This window comes from Galeopterus variegatus, unplaced genomic scaffold (assembly GCF_000696425.1).
Source record: "Galeopterus variegatus unplaced genomic scaffold, G_variegatus-3.0.2 Scaffold4048, whole genome shotgun sequence".
In the NCBI taxonomy this organism is placed as follows: Eukaryota; Metazoa; Chordata; class Mammalia; order Dermoptera; family Cynocephalidae; genus Galeopterus; species Galeopterus variegatus.
Genome location: NW_007730159.1, coordinates 223,511 through 243,493, shown reverse-complemented (window position 1 = coordinate 243,493; position 19,983 = coordinate 223,511). Strand labels below are relative to the sequence as shown.

At 41.5% G+C, this 19,983-nt stretch overlaps 1 protein-coding gene across 1 annotated transcript in view; it reads right to left on the bottom strand.

Annotated features, from left to right (window-relative positions):
• Positions 1-2,858: 2,858 nt before the first annotated feature.
• The window catches only part of LOC103602205 (FGGY carbohydrate kinase domain-containing protein-like), a 233,581-nt gene continuing 216,456 nt past the window's right edge, over positions 2,859-19,983 (bottom strand). The window contains exons 7-8 of the mRNA XM_008586619.1: positions 10,337-10,465; positions 2,859-2,947 (exon numbers count right to left, since the gene is read on the bottom strand). Coding sequence (XP_008584841.1) covers positions 2,859-2,947; positions 10,337-10,465 — 218 coding nt within the window. The remainder of the gene's footprint in view (positions 2,948-10,336; positions 10,466-19,983) is intronic.

Here is a 19,983-nt window from a genome sequence, read left to right as displayed (position 1 = left end):
ACATAAATGAGGGTACTTCAAAAAGTTCATGGAAAAATGGAATTAAAAGATAAAATAAATACTGCCATGGACTTTTTAAAGACCCCTTGTACATGTTTACACAGGAGTTTATGAACACACACAGTAGGCTAGAGGCTCCATAAGAACAGGATAGGCTTAACTTAGTTTACCACTATATCTAATGCACCTATAACAATGTCTGACACACAGAAGGAAGATATCATGTATTTGTTAAATGAAGGAAGAAGTTTTGAATTTCTCTTGCCCACTGCTATCAGTCATAATGTAAATCTGTTCAGATCACATTAATCATCACTAAACATACATACATAGTATTTCCAGGCATTGTTTTAAGTACTTTAAAGATATTAGCTAATTTACTCTCAAACAATTCTATGAGGTAGATACTATTATTATTCCCATTTTACAGATGGGAAAACTAAAGCATAGATTGTCATGGGACTTCTCAAGGGCACACAGACAGCGGGAATCAGTTATGTATTCTTAACTACTGTGCTGTTACCTCAAGATGTTTAATTTTCACTGTCTTCAGAGAGCCAAATTCTTCCATTAGTGTCATAGTGTAGAGCATAGATAAGGATTAGATTATGGGAAGGTGGGGTGGGTAGGTGCTGCTCAATGACATAAGTGGAGACTAGTGAGATTTTCTATATTCCAACAAATTTTCCTTCTTAGTTTCTCCAGACATCTACAGTAGCTGTAGAGTGCAATGAGACAATCCTCAAGATGTCCAGAACGGGAAAATTAAAAAATTATTTCTTGTTGCTCTTTACCATGGCTTATATTAATGCATAGTTAAGAGGAAACTGAAAACAAGGAAATGAACCAGCCCTGTCAAGGGCGAATAAGGAAGCAGCCAGCAGTTCAGATGTGAGGCTGCTCCTGCAGCGCACAAGCTGGAGATGTGCATTTTCCCACCATCAGCTGCGGATGCGCAAGGCCCAAAGTAAACATCAGTGCTCGGTGATAGCATATGGACATGGATCACCATGTGCTGAGTTTCTGTGCCATGAAAAACAGTGGACCCGATCCTACTCTTGCTGCCAGTGACGCAAGTGCAATTTTACATGCTAAGTCCCCAAACAAACACTTTTCCAGCAGTCTTCTACCTTTTGAACTCGGGGCGGGAAGTCCTCCTAACAGGTGGTTGGCAGTGTCACAACCTGGGGCTGGGTTATTCCTTGTGTTTTTTGTTTTTGTTCCCAAGCTCAGCAAAGAAAAACAGCAGTTCATCTTCTCAGCCATATTCTAATACATGAGAGAATAAGTGGAAACTTCTGGTTAAAAATTTCAGAATATTCCTTATCTGAATACCAGATAAGGTTCTGGAGCCAATGAGACAGTCAGAGAATTTGCTTGAAATTAGGGGCTTGGGCACAGGAACTCAAGTTGGGTCAAGACACTCTTCTCCATTTACTGGGTAGTACTTGTCCCACTGTTTGACATAAAGCCTGCACTGAGTAGATGTGAAGATGTGGCAGGGCACACACATGGGGGTTTGAGTCTTGGATTCAATCTTTCCTGGTAACCTTAGGGAAATCCCTTCACCCCTTTAGTGCCAGTTTTCTCAACAATTAAAGGAAGGTAAAAATAGCTTCTTTGTTCCTGGGTTGATCGTTTGAAAACAGCAAGCCTCTATACAAATGAGATTAATATCAGCAATAATTAATTAACCAAATGAATCAACATTATTAGTACTGATCTTTCTACCACCCAGTCGAAAATAGTCCACCCCTGGCCTGGTCGGGTCTAACAAGCCTGGCCTTATTCCACATGACTGGTGGAACCTAGACTTCAGTGCTGCTTTAAATATATTTTATTAAAGGCCTCAACTGGGCCTCAACTTTCTCATCCATAAAATGGATCTAGAAACACACCTACCCAGAAGAATATTAAATAGAAGTTCTATTTTCTGTTATAGAAATGAATATGTGTTGGTGTAACCATAGGCTATCCTAAGTAAAGGCACAGACATACCTAGACACATGTAAATATGCTAGCCAGGGTAACTGGGGGATAACTCATAGGCTCTGGAGTCAGAAAGACTTGAACCTAGACCCAACTTTATCATTTATCAAAATGTCACCTTGAACAAGTTATGAAACCTTGAAATCCTAGTATGTTAAATGAAAAAATAAAATATTGGTAGTTCAGTGTGGTCGTCAGCTCACAATAGTGAATATTAAAGTACCTAGCAAAACGCTTGGCACACAGTAGGTGCTCAATAAATGACAAGTGAAATAAAAAGAACTGCTCTGAGCTCTTTGGAAGACACTTGAATGTTTTTATTAATAAAAACCGGGTGTTTTTATTACCAGCTTTGAGTGAGGGAGACTCTTTGGAGCTTAGTGTAGATGGTGACAACAAAACAAAGACACTTATTCACGTGTGGCTTAGGAAAACTACTTTGCTTGTTTCGTAGTCACTCCTGATATTGACTGTAGCCATTAAATGGGACATACAGTACAGAGCGGAAAACACATCAGGAATCATTCCCTTCTCTTAATTTGGAAATGGTGCGGCATAATGGAGTCAGGGGCCCTGAATTTGACTCTGGCAGTAATTTGCTGGGGTAACATTGGATGACTCACCATTTTTCTGGGCCTTGGTTTTCTCATCTGCAAGAATTTGATATAGGAAATCCTTGAGCAACCTTTTAGCTCTAAAGCCTATAATTACTCATTATCCAAATAGGAGTATGTGTATCAAATTAAAAATGTTACCATTTCATGGTAGGTTCATAGCTGTATATACTGAACTGTGTGGCACAAGATTTAAGAAGGAGTGGGATGGGGGAGCTGGTTGTAGCCACATCGTCCCTGGATTACTCCCAGCTTTCAGTACACAGGGCAGAAGACTGGTCTCCCAGCTAAGGCCAGCCATTTACAGTCCAGAGAAGTGCAGCTCTCTGAGGAAGACTTGAAGCCTGAGAACAGGAAACCCAATGTTATGCTTGCCCCATGAGTCCTCCCTGCCCCTCGGCCACATGAGCCACTGCCACAGCTCAGGCAGCTCCTGAGCTCTCAGGCAGCGGTGGTTCTCTTAAACCAAACCTTGACTTAAAACAATAAACTTAAAATCACGTTAAACAAATTCTCCCTCCCCTCTTATGATTCACATCCAGGAACTCCCAGAGCTGTCCTTGCTCTATCTGCTCAGGGACTGGCACAGCTTTTCTCCTTCCAGATTTCCCAGCATGACATTATCTGTGCTTCTAATCCCCCTCCATTTCTTACAGACTGTCTGCCTCTTAGGATCCACCTTCTCTCTCTTTGTGGATTAGCTCTCTCCTGCTCCCAGCTCTTGGCTGGAGCCTGTCTGGTTCCTTTGCAGCACAGCTCTGCTTTGGGCCCACTTGTCTACTTGGCAGTTGCACCTCACTACTGCTGCTGACCCCTGTGTCCTCAGTGCCAACTCATCCCCCCAGGCTGCCCCCTCTGAGTACCAGGTGACATCTTCTGCCCTTAGAAGCAAATTCCTGGGGCCCATTCCAAACATTAAGACTCAGAATCCACAGCAGGGTAGGGCCTACGAATCTGTATTTTTTAAAGGCTCCTTCACCCAGCTTTAGCAATCCCTATTTTTGATTTTTCAAAATCCTCTCATGTTTATTATCTTAATTATTAAAGAATTCACTGATGTACTGAGGACTGACTATGTGGGTTCTATGCTGGATGACCGGCATACAAAAGGGAATGTAACTTGCTGGGAAAATGGGAATAGGTATAAAAAGATGCAAGAACACAGAGTTAAGGAGTGACTGATTTTTTTCTAAGGTGGGATTAAATTTGTAGATGTTTCCACAGTGGAAATAACATTCAGACTGAGTGCTGATGGATGAGTAAGACTGCCAAGGCGGGAAGGAGAGGCGAGGCTTCCGAAAATATAATGAAGAACAAAAGCAAAGACAAAAAGGTGGAACTTGCGTGATGTGTGGAAAGGAGGCCAAAAGGTCCACTGCGGCTTGACTCTCAGTAAGACAGATAGGGGAGGAATCACCCCCCACTCTTCAGTCTTTGCTTCCATTTTCTTATCTCACAACTACTTTTACTAGGAGTTAATTGCATGAAATGTATCATGACCATGTACTAATATATTAGCAAAACCCTTATTTTGGGTTGATTTTTGGCTTCCTTAGAAATAAACTGAATTGATGAAGGGAAATAATATCATTAGAGGTATTTCAAGATACAGTAGGGTTTCTCAGCTTCAGTGCTACTGATGTTTGAGGCTAGAAAATCCTTTGTTGTAGGGGGTTGGCCCGAACATTTTAAGATGTTTAACAGCATCCCTGGACTTTACCCACCACATGCCAGTACCAATCACCCTTCCCCAGACATGATAAGCAAAACTGTCTCCAGACATTGCCCAATGTCCCCCAAAGGATAAAATCACCCCTGGCTGAGAACCACTGGTCTAAAGAAAAAGAATATGAGCTTTGGAGTCAGACTCAAGTTTGAATCTTGCTATGACACTAGCTATGTGACTGCGGAAATGTAACTCTGCCTTCAACTCCCTCATGTACAGAATGAGAAGTAACCTCTATCTTGCAGGATTACCGTGAGGAGCAAAGGATAAAGTATGTGAAGTATCAGGCAGAGTACTTGGCAGAGTAAGAAATGCTCACAGAGGCGAGTAAGAAATGCTCATAATAGTAGTAGTACCAATAAGAGTCATTCTAGTACTTGTTATTATTAATGATGTTGATATTATTATTTTATTACTAGAAATAAAGCCTGACTGAAGTTTAAAAGTTACAATAAATAAATTCTACTTTACGAAGAGGCAATAACAGGGCAGGTAATGTTGCAATTACATTACCAGACATCACTTCTTCCGGTAATACTTTTTTTTTTTTTTGTCTTTTTCCGTGTCCGGCAACGGATCTCAACCCTCAGTGTCGCCCCCGTACCGGACCGGGACCGGCAACGGGATCGCAGCCCTCGGTGTTGCTCCCGCGCCTCGCTCAGCCAGTGAGCGGGAACCGGTCTGTATGTGGGATCCAAACCCTCGGTGGGAGCGCCACCGCGCTTCCCAAGCGGCGCACTATAGCAGTGCGCAACCGGGCCGGCCCCCGGTAATACTTTTATAGTCCTTCAAGTCTCAATTCTGGGCCCATTTTAGGTTTTTCCAAAGCCTTTCATACTTGGCATAAATAATGGTAATTGTTTATTTACTTGTCAGTTTTCGCTACTAGACTACAAATGCTTAGAATTCCACTTTTCTCTCATATTCAACTTATATCCCTATCAACTAGCAAAGTGGCTCATCAATAAATATTTATTGAAAGACTTCCTTCTTAGATGATATTTTAATGGTCAAATTCAAGAGTAGACTGGATCAAATTTTAATAGATATGCCATTCTACATAACACAGTGATAAGAAGTGTAAGCTATGGAATCAAATAGTGTGGGTTTAAATCATATATCTACCACTAAATTGTGTGACTTCCAGCAAGTTAGGTAATCTTGTCAACCTCAATTGCTTCATTTGACAAGTGGAACAAAACAACAGCATGTATAAAGATGCTTTGAGAATTAAGTGTAAGATAACAAATAAAGATCTATTCTTGGGTCTATAACTAAATCACTCTGAGACTCAGTTGTTCCTTGTGCAAAATGAGGGTACACATACCTGTCCTAACTTCACTTCAAAGTTGCTATGAATAGCAAATTCTATACTGAACACAGACGTGCTTTATACATCTAAAGTTTACAAGTGCAAGGGACTATTGCTAATAAGTATGTTTCTTGGTCAAACATGCTACATTTAGTATATATACATATAATATGCATAAATACTCCCCCAAAATCAAGTTATCTAAAGTTGCTACCTACCTAACCTCTCTTCTATAACACTGATAATAGTAAGACAAGAAATTGGCATGTTTTATTGCTCACTGGAACAAACTATGTTTTGCTCTAGGAGAGCATGGACCAGAAGCTCTTTTTGCAAGACTGGCTGAATAAATTCTACCATTTAAAAAAAAAAAAAAGAAAAAGAAGAAAAAAAACTTAAAAATCCTTATTTTGGTTTGACTCTGCAACTCAGATGAGCAATTTAAGCCAATTCAACATCTGGTCCAGAGGAGCAATTTAAGCCAATTCAACATCTGGCAAAGAATCCAGTATTGGCAATCAAGGAGTTGTGCTAACCCTAGGCACAAAGTTTGCTCTTAAGCAAAATGTGCTCATGTGATTGGAGCACAAAGGACAGATTCCCAGACTTCTAGGAACAGCTTAGGGAGTGCTCAAACCAAACTCTTTTGCTCATGGAGAACTGAGCCAGGTGTACCTATTGTATAAGGACAATTTCCTCTGTACAATGAGACCTCACTATATCTCAGCTGCAATATTCATCCCTCATGGAGGCAATACCACTCAACCATTCACTCATTCACTAAATATGCATGTGTTAAGGGTCCTTCATGTGCAAAGTCCTGTGCGGGCTGCTGGGATATGAGGATGAAATGACAAGGTGCTGAAAGAGTTTACAAGCTAACAGATGAGATGATGTTGTGAATAAAGAGGAAGGCTTGCTTATGTCAGCTTGGAGAGTCAGGGAAGGCTTCCCAGAGGAGGTGGCACTGGATTCAAGATTTGGTGGATAATCAGCATTTGTCTTATAGATAAGAGGAACTGAGAGGAGAGGGGCCTGAGACAGAAATCAGGTTGTTATTGCCTTTTAGGACAGTTGGGGTGCTGGAGCTAAGAACAAACCTGGAACAAAGTTAATGCTACTTTTATAAGCTAGAAAAACATCAGCAGCAGGAGCCCTGGCCAGAACCACCCCCACAAAGTGCAAACAAAACCACCCTATCTTCTGGCTGTCTGCTGGGGAACTTACTAACCAGCACCTTAGGAACAAAATGTTCTGTTATCTTTGATTTTTATTCCCACAAAGTCCTTCCTTCTCCTTTTCCAGAACCAGAAAAAGCGTGAGTTGAGTTTTACTTGCTTCTTTGTTCTTTATCCTCACATCCTGGGCTTTCCTTGGGAATGAGAGTCCAGGGGTATTTCTCCAAAACAGAGTGCTGACCACTCCTGTTAGTCAGAATGTGGGGTCCAAGGTAGGTCATGCCAGGTCAGCAACTAAAGTGACCGCAGTTGCCAGGGCCTGTTTGTGAGAGGCCTGGATGGCATCTGATTCTGACTGCAAAGTTGGGTTCTTACCTGACATGTAGGGATCTCTCAGCACAGAACTCATCTAGCTAGTTCTTAAGGCTGTTTCTGACCTCAACCTATACACAATCTTAAAGAAGTACATCCTGCATTCTGTTACAGAGAGCTGGAGAAGGAAAATTAGGGCAGATTCAGGGAAGGTGGGGAGAATCCAGAAGCCTCAGGTTCTCTCCAACTGCCTATCCAAAGGGAAGACAGTTCTGATAGACACTTCCTACCAGGCAGTAACTCAGAGAGCTTCCATTTATAAACCCCCTACTTTGTGCCAGGCATTGTGATCCCAGAGTGAGAAAACCAAAGGGAGATGCCTCATTACTGTGTGCCCACTATATGCCAGATAGTATGCCAGCTGCTTTACCTGTTTACATCACTCGTTCTCACAGCAATCCTTAGAGGGGACACTGCTCTCGCTGACTGCAGAAGGGAAATGCAAGTGCTGAGAGAAGTCTTATCTGTAAGCAGACTCAGATCTTTAAACCCAGATCTCTGGACTCTGTTGAATGCTCTATCACAGCATCTCAATATGTCTCAGTGGATTCGCTGTCCCAAATAAATACTATTAAGCTACAAACATGAAGGCCATAAAAAAACAATGAAAAAAAATTTCTCCAAAAGGAGTGGGACCTTGTCTGATATGTCCACCCTTGATAATCCCAAGTGCTAGACCAGTAACTGACAGGCTTGCGTGCACTCAGTATACTTGTACATATTTAGAGAATAAGTATTTACATGACTTCAGAACTCTATTCTACATCCTTGCGGGGGCAGAGGCAGGGTGGGAAACGAGAGGAAACATTTGCTTCCAGGTCTTCTCTCTTTCCCAGAGACTCTAGCCCTGAATTGGCTGTAAGGTGAAGGGGTGAAGAGGATGTATGAGAAGGATAAGACTTGGTCAGAATTGTTAAGTAGGTCTTTCCTGTGCCTCAGATGCTGAGAATCCCCTTCCCGTGCCCTTCCCAGCCACTGCTAACATCCAAGCTTAGCCCTTAAAGAATGAAAGGTCCTTACTCTATCTTTCCACTTAAAAAATTACTTTTAGAAAATATGGAGGAAACTCACTGACTTATGAGCACTTATATTTTAAAGGGAACAGAAGGCCTAAGCCAAAGCTTCTGAGGGTAAAATTTCTGTCACTGAGCATTTCCGTTTAGGAAAAAGACGGGGTTTATCTGCCAGTCTCCCCACCTGGAGGTCAGAGCAAGTCCTGGGCAGAAGTGAGAAGGTGTGTTTTGGCAGATCCCTTAGGGAGGGTCAAGAAACTGACGAGGAAACCATAGTGCCTACGGATCCCAAGGAGCAGCCCTCTTTCCTTCCACATGTGCTGGTCCCAACCAAGTGCCTGTTACCCGGCTAGGGGTGGGCAATTGAGACCGTTACCCAACAATAAGTGAAAAAGCATGACAAAGAAAGCTTTCCTGGCCTCATGCAAGATCTGGAATGTCAGGATGACTAGGGAGCAGGAACACTCCACATCTGTCTAGACCTCAAGTTCTCTCTGCACTGGTTCTTAAAACACCAAAATCACGACATTCCAATCCAAAGCACACACTGCTCACACTGAAAAACACTTGCAGAGAAACACCCTTGCTCATAATCAGAATACATTATATACATTTCAACCGATCCACATGTATTATTGGCTGTTTACTAATCCTCAGGCTCTGTGTTAGATCCTAAGGACATAAAGATGACAGGAAAGACAGGTTCACAGATTGATAAGAGCTATCCTGTTTCTGCAAGTCCACGAAATATGGAGAAGAAAAAGACACTTTAATAATCTTCCATATAAAGAAACAGATTAATCTTCACTCTACAGGTTAAGGACATTTGACCTTATTCTTGACTTAACGAGACTTTATTCATTTAATAAACTTACCAAGCACCTATAAGAACCAGACACGGCTCAGCACGAAGGATATAAGATGAATAATATTTGTCCCTTCCCTCAAGTAGTTCACAGTCTAGTGGAAAAGACAAGCAGATAAATCGGAAATTACAACACAATGTGATCATTTCTTCAAATAGAGAAAAGTGATGAAAGGAGCACAATTTAGAGAATTTATAAATAAGCCTGAGTGTTCCATGGAAGGCTATGCAGAATAGAAAGCATCTGATATAGGTCTTCAAGTTAGAGAGGAGTTAGCCAGCGGGAGAGGTAGAGGACCAATCATCCTTAGCAGAGAACACACGTGCCAAGACACGAAGCCGGAAATGCATGGACAGAGTTCAGGGAGCATGATCAGTGTAAGTATTTGAAAGATAACTCTTGGCTATAAGATGAAGTATGAACCACAATATCTTTAAAAGTTTTTTGACCATGATCCATACTAAGAAATTCACTTTCACCATGGCCTAGTATAAACATGCATGTAAAATGGAAACACAGCTTCACAAAACAGTGCTTACTCTACTGTGTGAAATGCCCTGTTTTCTAGCCTGTTCTATTCTATTTTGAAAATTCAATGGTTATTTCCTATTAAATTGATGTCATGAATTATGAATCATAGTTTAAAACAAAACAGTATTAGAATGAAAGGCTTAAGAAAAAATATATGGCTATAGTTGAAGTGACAGATACTGAGAATCAGAACAACCAAATAACAATAACAACAACAATAACTGCAACGGGGATAAAAAAGAAGATAGAGTCATCACACTTTCCTGTAATTCTCTGTTTCATTGTGTGCTTTCCCATTAACGTTTGGGGAAAAGACCTTAATAGGACAGAAGGCAAATATATCATAAAAGTAAATCTATTAGACTTATAAGAGCTTTGGAGTACCATTTGAAAATAACAGTATAGGTAAGCACACCACCATCATAACTGCCAGTTGGAAGTTAATATCTTTTCCAAATTTCCAGTAAAACCAAAGAACTATCCAGACATTTTTTCAGATCAATCTTTTCTATTATGATGTATGGAGAAATTAATAAAATTATAAATAAGTTCTATATTTGACAAAAAAATCTATAATTCTATCTAAATGCCTAACTGTAAAAAGGCTTTTTATTATTATAACTTGAATCACTAGTCCTTGACTTCTGCTTAAAAAAACAGAAAAGAGGTGTCTTAGGTTCTGTGGAATACTCCATTTGAACACAGCACTGGTTGTAGCATGGAATTAGAGATTACCTAGTCCTCCTGCATGAGCATCAATGAGCGAGGCTGCCACAGCAATCCCAGCACGAAGGCCAAGGTCTTTCGCTGCCTCTGGTGTGAGCCCATTTCCGAGAGAAGCTCCAGGAGACAGAACTTGGTTTCCTGTATAGACATGACAAAAAACAAACACCCATCAGTCTGAAAAACACAAAAGCAAACAGGATCTTCTTAAGAGAAACTCTTTGCTCCCTCCTCCCTCCTCTGCATTTTCTCAGCATCACAAAGATAGAAACCATGCAGGTACCAAGTCCCTCTGCTCATTTGGTGACTCAGGCGTGTGTGCTTGGTACCCATGGGTCATGCTCTGGGATGCTTTACAAAGCCAGGAGCTCTAAGGTGTCATTCAAACCAGAAAAAGATTCCATTAATGGGAAAGTCCAAAAGGAATATAAACACAGTGGCTTCCTGAAGACCAAGTTAAGATGCTCAAACTGCTGCAAAATGGGCTTCCTACCACAGCAGCTCTAAACACGTAAACACAGACACGTCTACACATTCCCTGATGAACATATAAGGAGTCGAGAAAATTTGCTTGTGCAGTTGCTTCCTGACAGAGGACTGGGGGAGGGTGGCATTTCGTACCTATAAAGAATTTCTTGAAAGTTTTTCTCAGCTGGAAAAGAGTTACCTAATCTTTACAAACTTTACAGGGCTGAGACTTGCACAACCATAGAACACAATTTGAATTATGTTCTTTGGAGTTGTGTAATGCAGTGATCCTAATATTTCAAATGACCTTGAATTCTCGCAGTCAGTCAGGCCTTCAATTAAGAATTTACTGATTTTCTTGCTTTGTCTGGGCACTGTGGGCTGTAAAAGGTGGTCCTTGCCCCCAACCTAGTTAGGAAGACAAGTTAAAGACACAGAGAACTATGCATGTCAGAACAGGATGAAATCCATCGCTCCCAGGTGTTTAACAGAGCCTGAGCCTTCTCTCACCCCGTCCCATCCTACTCCCAAGAATTCTGTAATAAGTATTTCTGTGCTGTAGGGAGTGGGAAGGGATTGACCCATATCGTATATATGCTAAGTGATGGATCTTGGACGTGACCGGTGTCATTTTACACACACTGAGCACAAAATGGCCTCCAGCCCTTCTATTAGGAGAAACAGAAACTCCTCTACTTCCACATGGGTGCAACCTTCCACCTGATTGCATCAGCAGTCTCATCCTTCACACCAGCACCGAACCCTCCCTGATGATGTCAGCCTTCCCTACATCCTATATAAGCCCTCCCACCTCTGGTTGCTGCTCTCCACTTTGAGTGCAGCCCGGCAGATTCTTTTCCTTTAATAAAGCTTGACTGGTAGCCGACGTTTGGGCTCACTCTCTTTCACTAAGATCGCTTTAAGCCCTATGATTCTAGGATCCCGACTGTGTGGTCAGCAATTTGCTAGGTGCTAAGACACCACTTGTTAATCATTCTATGGAGCTCCAGGGCTGGGCAGAGGTGTTCCAGGACTTCTGGGGGTAGAGGCGAGGCTGGGGGTTGGGGGTGGTGGGAGCAGAGGGAGAATGGGTCAACCAACCTCCCACTAAATGGAAACAAAGCACCTCCACAACACCATTTTTATCCATTTTAAGTAATTAGCTTCTATCTATAATGAATTTGAAAAAAGTTTAGCGAAGAGGAAGAAGATGGAAACCACTGCCACGGCTTCTAGAGCTTCACTGTCCAATACAGTGCCAGTAGGCACCTGTTGACTGAACGCTTGAAATATGACTGGAGTAACTGAGGGGCTAAAGTTTTCATTTTGTTTAATTTTAATTTCAATTTAAAAGCTGATATTCAGTTCAGTTACTGAAAAACTTAAGTGTGCTTGGAACAACTTGGGTATGCAAATCTACTTTTTCAACATTAATTTAATAAATCTAAACCAGGTATTTCTAATGCAAATCTAGTGTCTGAATTGAGAGGTGCTAAGTGGAAAATACATACCAGATGTCAAAGATTTTGTATGGAAAAATAATTTTTATATCAATTACATACTGAAATGATAATTTGGGTATATTAAATATGACATCTTAAAATTAATTTTACCTACTTTTTTTTACTTTAACCTGGCTACTGAAAAACTTAAATTACATATTTGGCTCATATTATATTTCTATTGGACAGTGCTGGTACAGATAAGGTTAAGATGCTCAAATGATAAGCTAGAGAGCAAGAAAATCTTTAGTCTGTTTTGAACACCCAGAGTTGCAGAAACCTGGAAGAGAGCAGTGCCCTTGGCTCTGGACAATATCTTAATTATGTCACTATGTCTAACATCTAACACATAACAGACTTCATTCCCATTTGCTGAGCACGTTCATGCCAAGGACATATCATGCATCTCACACTTCATTTTCATAACAACCCTCTGTAAAGGGTACAATAGTTCCCATACTGTCCCCATTTCATAGATGGAAGGGGAAATTGAGATCTGCATAGAAAAAGTAATTCCCCACAGTCACATGGCTTAAGAGCTGGAGACAGGCCACGGATTCTACTCTGACTGATACCAAAACCTGGACTTTTATTCATTACATTACCTTTTGGAGCAGATATTTTAAAAAATAATTTGTTTTGAATGAATGAACATGCATTACGCATGTTTAAAAAGCAGCACCATTGGAAAACCTTGTCCATTGAATTCAGATTTTTTTAGAAAAGGGTTAATTTCCATAGGAAGGTCAAAATGGAAACACTGTTCCCTTCATCCCCAATCTCTACAAACATAAAAGGTGTAATTTTCATAAAAAAGGTTTCAGACAGAAGGCAGATTAGCAGGGTGGGGTGCTCTTCCAAGTCTTCTCTATGGTCATTTAGAAAGAAACCTTAGTTGGTAAATGAGCTCAATATGCTTCTTTGTCCTCTGGGCTCACAGCACGAGGCTACCGACCACTGGGAGGCAGAGTCCTGGGAGTGCAGGCAGAAGATCTAGAGCCAAATCATGTGCTGTAGGACCACAGGTAGCTTTCTCAGCAGAGGAAGATTCCTGAGCAAAGACCAAGAAAGAAGGGAGAAGGGATTCCTGAGGAACTGTCAAGGGGATGAGTACACGAGAACACAAGCTGGGGTGAGGATGGGTGGGGCAGAGGAAGCTGGAGGAGCAGTGCAGGCAGGGCCTTGTAATCCACACTAAAAGTGTTTGAATTAATCACAAAGACTACTGCAAACCACTGAGGGAGCATTAAGTCAGGAGGAAGGTGATTAGATTTGTGTTTTTTAAAAGCTCTCTCTGACAGCATTATAGTAGAGGATAGACTGGGGTTAGGGAAAACAGTTGTGAAGCTACTTTGGTAATCAGAGAGAAAAGATTAGGGTCCTCATTAAGGTATTGGTGACTGGGATGTAGAAACAGAGGCAGATATGAGAGATTTTGTAGGGCAAGAAACAACACGTCACGGTGGTTGCTTGAACAGAGGGAGTATGGTAGAGACAGAGATGCCACAAGCTGGATCCCCCGTTAAGGACAGACTTGCTGCCCAGCTGAAGACAGTAAGGTCAGCAGACAGCCTCCAGCTGCCAGCTCCCTCAGGACCTGCCTCTGAGCTGCCTTGCCAAGGTGATGCCAGGGTAGCCCGCACCTGGTCACAGGGGCACGCACACCAGAGCACTCTGCTGGGTTGGCCATGGCATCGTTGGACTGCATCAGGGTTCCACTTCTCCCTCTGCCCAATACCCCTCCCTCCTTCCTTTCACAGATGACTACCCTGAAGACTCGTAAACATCTCACACCCCTAAATGTGTCTCAGCCTTTGCTTCTGGAGAACCCAACCTAGGGCAGTGAGCCAGCCTTCTCTTTAGTCCAGTGGTCTAGGAATGAGAGGAAATATACACAAAGATGAACATCCCTCCTTTCCATTGGAAACACAGCCTTCAGGAATAGTCTATCTGGACCCCAAGCAGGAAGGACCTTTGTCTATCTAGAGACCAAAAGGAAACAGCTTGGCATAAGAGAGGATGACAGAAATAGATGAGAATCCCTGAAAAATCATCCCTTCAAAGCCACACTTTATCAGCCAGGGGTGCACTGAGGGGAATAGAGCTGTCAGAGGTAAGCCTTAGTGCCTCTTGGCAACTTTTCCTGAAATAATCTTTGTTTTGCTTTTCTTTTGTCGTAAGGTTAAGTTGATCATAGCATCACTTTCCCCAGAATTAATCAAGACTTCACTGCCTCAACATCTGCAATCTCTTTGAGGCTTCATTCAACCACTGCTTCACACATTTTAACAAACATTTCAGTAACAGTGGTAATAATGATGGCCCACATGGATTTCCACTTGCCACATGCCAAGATCTAGGTGCTGGGGTAAGTGAAAGAGGCGCCTGAGACCTCAGAAGGTTCACGCAGTAACCTGGGACAAAGAAAATGGACAACCAAGATTTTTAGGAACATGCAGACAATGCTAGACAGGTGAAATATACACAGTGTTCCCAGAGAAATGGGACCACTTAGGCTAGCCCAGGAGTGTGAATGAAATCTTCAGGGTGAAGACATCTGAGTCTGGTCTGGGGAGACAAGTGGGATGCTGCTGTTTTCAGTGCTAGAATTCTCTGGGAAATCGGCTGCCGCTAGAGCCAAAAGCGGGGTCACTGTAAGGAGCCCTGAGGGGAACAGAGAGCTCACGGTGTTCAGCAGAGAACTGGGCAGACTGGACAAGAGAGGAAGCAGAGGACTTTAGGCAAGTCTAGGCAGAACGACGAGGACCTGCCCGCGAATGGCCGTGAGCGCTCAGATTTGTGTTCTAAGAAGATAAGCCTGCAGTGTGAAGAAAGGCTAGAATGGGAAGTAGGCTTTATCCTTAAAACAATCAAGCCAGTTGAAAATGTGGACTGCAGAACATTACATAGGTAAGACTTCACTCTAATGAAAACAACAAAGAAGACAGATGGACTATTTGTAAAAAATACATTCCTAGGGGAGAAAAATACAGAAAATAGGTTATCTCTGGGTAGAGAAACTATGGGTGACTTTTCCCTTTTTACTTGCTTATAATTTCTAATTGTTCTAATGTTTAAAGGTGTTTTCTCCCTTAAATCTGGTCAGAGTAGATAAATTATGTACAACTATTAAGCAGAATCCCACATAGCCATTAAAATAAATGAGGTTTAATTAAGGTATGGATTTGGAAGGAAGTCCAAAATAAATTAACGTAACATGGAAAGATGTAGAATAATATTCACAATATGATCACATTTGTAATTTTTTTTAAAGGACAGAAAACTGTAAGCACATATATTTCTAGAAAAATACACAAAAGGGATTGGGATCCAGCCTAGGGGACTCTTCTTTACCGTTTGTGCTTCTTTTATACATGACCTTCTATTCCTTCTCTGATCAAAACAAACGAGTTTAAGTTGAAATAAAAATAAAATTAAATTAAAGAGAAAGCTGTGTACCTTTTCCAAAACCTGCTCCTCAGTCTGAAGGCAGCAAAAGAGAGCCAAGGGCAATTCACCTATTTTCTTATCTGGTTGGCCTCTGTCCCTGTGTATACACCCTCACCTAGGGATTTAAAAAAGCATTTGCCCTGAGGGCTCTTGCACCCATGTCCACTGAATTCCCATTTGGATGGGCAGACTCAGTCTGAGTGGTCAAAAGCTGAAGTCTACAATTATCTGGTGGCTGCAGCCCTTCTTCACAGGCAGGAGCTCCTATTACACCAAATCTTCCCCTACCAGTTTTTCAATTATCTATGACTAATGAGCACTTTGGGAACAGTTTCAGACACACACATAATCCTCTTTCCTGATGTCAGCAGCAGAAATTAATGACTATGTGGATTGCTGGGAGACAGAAAATGCATTATAATGGTCAACAGAACTGTTATCCTCCCCAGGAAGGGGGGGTGGTGGTGTGGTGTTGAGTTAACTGGAAGGTTCAGTGCTCCTTTGTATTCTTACAAACAGTGAGATGAAACCCAGCGGGAGAGTTGGCTCCAAGCCCATACAAATGTCAGAGAGAAGTTTGGGTGTGGGTGGCATGTGACCCCAGGTCCTCCCTGCTTGGCACTGGGGTGCCTGTTCCAGCTCAGTTTTGCCAAGGTCAACAGGCCAACCAGATTCGTGGGACAGTGCTAAGTGACGCCCTGCCTTGCCAGCAGATGGGGTCCTGTTGTCCTTTCCAACTGAACATACACTCAATCCGGCTTAGGGTGGGGGTACAAAAACAAGTATATACAACTCTTAAACATTAGACTGGAGTTATCTTAAAAGTATGTGGTGGCAGATGTAAGTTTGATGCTTCATACAGGCATACTGTGTGTTCAGTTCGTTTCAAAGATTAAGACCTTGCCCGATGCTGGTAGAGCTCTAAAGTTACATGAAGCATGAACCCTCACTAAACAAAACATCATACCACCTCTGCGTGCTTATGGCTGCTCGTAGGTATGGCTATTCATACTCAATTTTAAAAGAACTGATAGAATCAGGGGCTTGACCCACATCTAGCACCTAAATTCCTCTATGGAGATCACAGATCACTTGGGCAAGTCAGCTCAGGGAGTTTTCTAGATCTAAAACCACAAACGATATAAGACTGATTTAAAAACATTCCACTAATTCTGTCTCCTGAGTTGAAGTTACACATGTCCATAACGATTCATGTAATCAGAGAAATTAATAAGAAATCCAAACCTGATATATTCTGCCACCTGGTGAAAGACATCTACTGAATTATTTGTCTCCTAAAAGTAATCTCACTTTAAGTGGGAATTCAATTCTATTTTAAACTACTGATTAAATATAAAACTTTATGATATCCTCATCACTCATTACAGAAATGTTTACTGAGTACCTACTATGTGCCAGGCACTGTCCTAATGCTGAAACTGCTTTAAGAAACTAGATAGATAATGTCCCTGGCCCTCATGGGACTTACTTTCTAGGAGACACTATTCCCATCCAATGCCTCTTCTGAATTATATCTTATTGTGTTTATATCTTATAAGCTCCTCTCTAGTTTGGACTGTGTGTTATATATTCTTAATTCCTGGCTTTGTATTCTGATCTACAGTAGGTATTTAATAAACACATGTGCCATATGTTTTTAATCCAATTTTGAATGATCTTTATGTTGTGTTGCAATGTTTGCCCTACTTTTGTCTCTATCCCTTTCCCACACTAGAAAGAGAATGACTCAAAGATTATTTTATTTATCTCTGCATTCATTTCCCCTTGCCTCCGACATCCAGCAATGTCTAGAACATAGTAAGTTCTCAGTAACGTTCATTTAACTGAACTTAGATTTTTTTTTTAAAAAAAGAGACCATAATACACAGATCAACCAACTTAGACAAAAAGATTAAACACACACATACATACCCACATAAGATGCTGAATAACAGTTGGACGAATAAAGAGAAGGGACCGTGTTAAATTCAACTCTTGATCTTGAATGCTACTGGGACAAGGAATGTATTTCCTAAATAATCCCACCAGTAATACACTCTCATCTAACTCAGGGACCATGGAATGTATCGAGACCAATGAATGTGCCTAGAAAACGGTTGATGAGCAGCCCCAAGCCTCTCATTAGGCACAACACATGCTAAACACAGTATATGCTATGTCTTGCTATGAATAAGACATTGTAGATACCACCTTCTAATGGAATAGAAGCTCTCAGTTATCCTTGTCTGGTCAAGACTGGTTCAAGAAGTAGTCCATCTAGTAGCCAGTAACGACTATAGGTCAATTAATAACCACTGTAGGTCAGTGAGCAAAGCACACCACTTGTATTTTAAAAGGTAAATATATTAGTAATAGTACCCATTTATTGAAACCTATGGGCTCTCTCTTATTGTTCTTGGCACTTTTCAGTTGCTATCACCTTCAATGCTAGCAACAAACCTATGGTATTTGAACTAAATTCTATGGTATTAGAATCTATTATTTCATAGCTGTAGGGAAGAGGCACAGAAAGGTTACATAATTTGTTCAAAGTCATCTATGTAATGAGGATATGGTCATGATTTCAACTCAGGACTCTCTGACTTCAAAGTCTGGGGTGTTCCTACTACTCCACGTAGATTAGAGTGAGTAAGTTTTCCTGTCATGGATAGAAAAGAAAGGTAGCTTCATTTGCAGAAAACTGCCCTGGCAGGTCATGTCTAGGAACAAAACCACAAGAGGCATGAAATTCCAACATGCTAAATCTTCTAGCTTCTTTCCCTCTTCTCATTTCAAAAACAGAGACACTGGACTTCAAATGGCCCTTAGGGACAATCAACTTCAGTGTATTCATTTTACAGTTGAGAAAACTGAACCCAGAGAGGGAGGTGGCCTCCCTGCACCAACCAGCTGCAAAAGCAGCTGGGTGTCTTGAGTTGGACCCAAGGCTCCTGGCTCAAGGCAGCTTCCTCCCTTCTCCAAAGGCCCCTGCTGTGGCAGAGCCATTCTGCACCCTCCCCCAACTGGAGCAGGAAGCTCATCTAAGCCCTGGCTATAAGTCACATGGAGAACAGGAGAGCTGGAAGAAATCCAACAGATTCCAGCAGTGTAGGCGGCCATTCTGAACTATTCAGAGCAAAAAGTGCAGTCTTTTTAGCTTGAAATCATCTACTTTGGCACCCGCAGTGACCTAATTCTCTAGATAATTGCAGATGCCCTATTTTGTTCTCACCTAGCCTAAGGCCACCTCCAAAAAGCCTTCCCTGGGTAGATCATAATTAATCACTTTTTCCTTCATAATCCCACAGCATGTTTTTTTGAATGACATCATTTTGTTCTATATAACGGCTTTTTTTCTTATGTATCATCACTCTTCTAGTTTAGACTGTAACCGCCTTGAGGGCAGAGCTCTTTACACAGATGATGTCTCCCTAGGAGGCAGACAGTTTAGTANCGCCTTGAGGGCAGAGCTCTTTACACAGATGATGTCTCCCTAGGAGGCAGACAGTTTAGTACAGCACTTGGGAGTTGAGGTTAGTGGGAACAGGCTTGAATGGTGTTGGGGGCTTTACTGCTCAAAGGGCTTGTGACCTTGGACAAGTGATCTAATTTCCCTATGATAGTTTCCTCACCTATAAAAAGGCTATAATAATGCTATTTTTCTCCCAGACTGGTCATGAAAATCAAGCAAGATAATGCAAATAAAACACTTGAGTAAGTGGTTTACCACATGATAAATGCTCAATAAATGTGATATTGTTATGGTTATTATGATTCTCTATTCCTGGTGTATTGGACATCACCTAGCACGATCTAGAGGTTACTGAGTTCATTCTGGCTGAGTCTATGAAGCTTGAGGAGAAATCCTTGATGTTACTGCATGTGGAGATATATGCTTTTGGGGTCATGAGAACAAATTGCAGAAACTGTGAAAGCTATTAAATTATTCACAGTGATGGAATTCAGTTTTCCAGCACAAAAAGTATCTCCCTGTGGTCATGTCTCCATGATATGTCTTCAGAGTGAAATGTTTTAAAAGTGCAGAGGTGTTCTCTGTGGAGTTATGTTAAGGACCAAATGCTTGTTTCAAAAGAACAATTATTATTTTGTCAGCAAAACACTTGACTGTTAAAGTGACCAATGATTTGAAGACCAATGCAAACGGTTCTGCCAAGGAGAGTTCACCCACCTGTCGGGGAAGGCAAATTTGAGCAATATATGAAAATGTTTTAGCTGCCA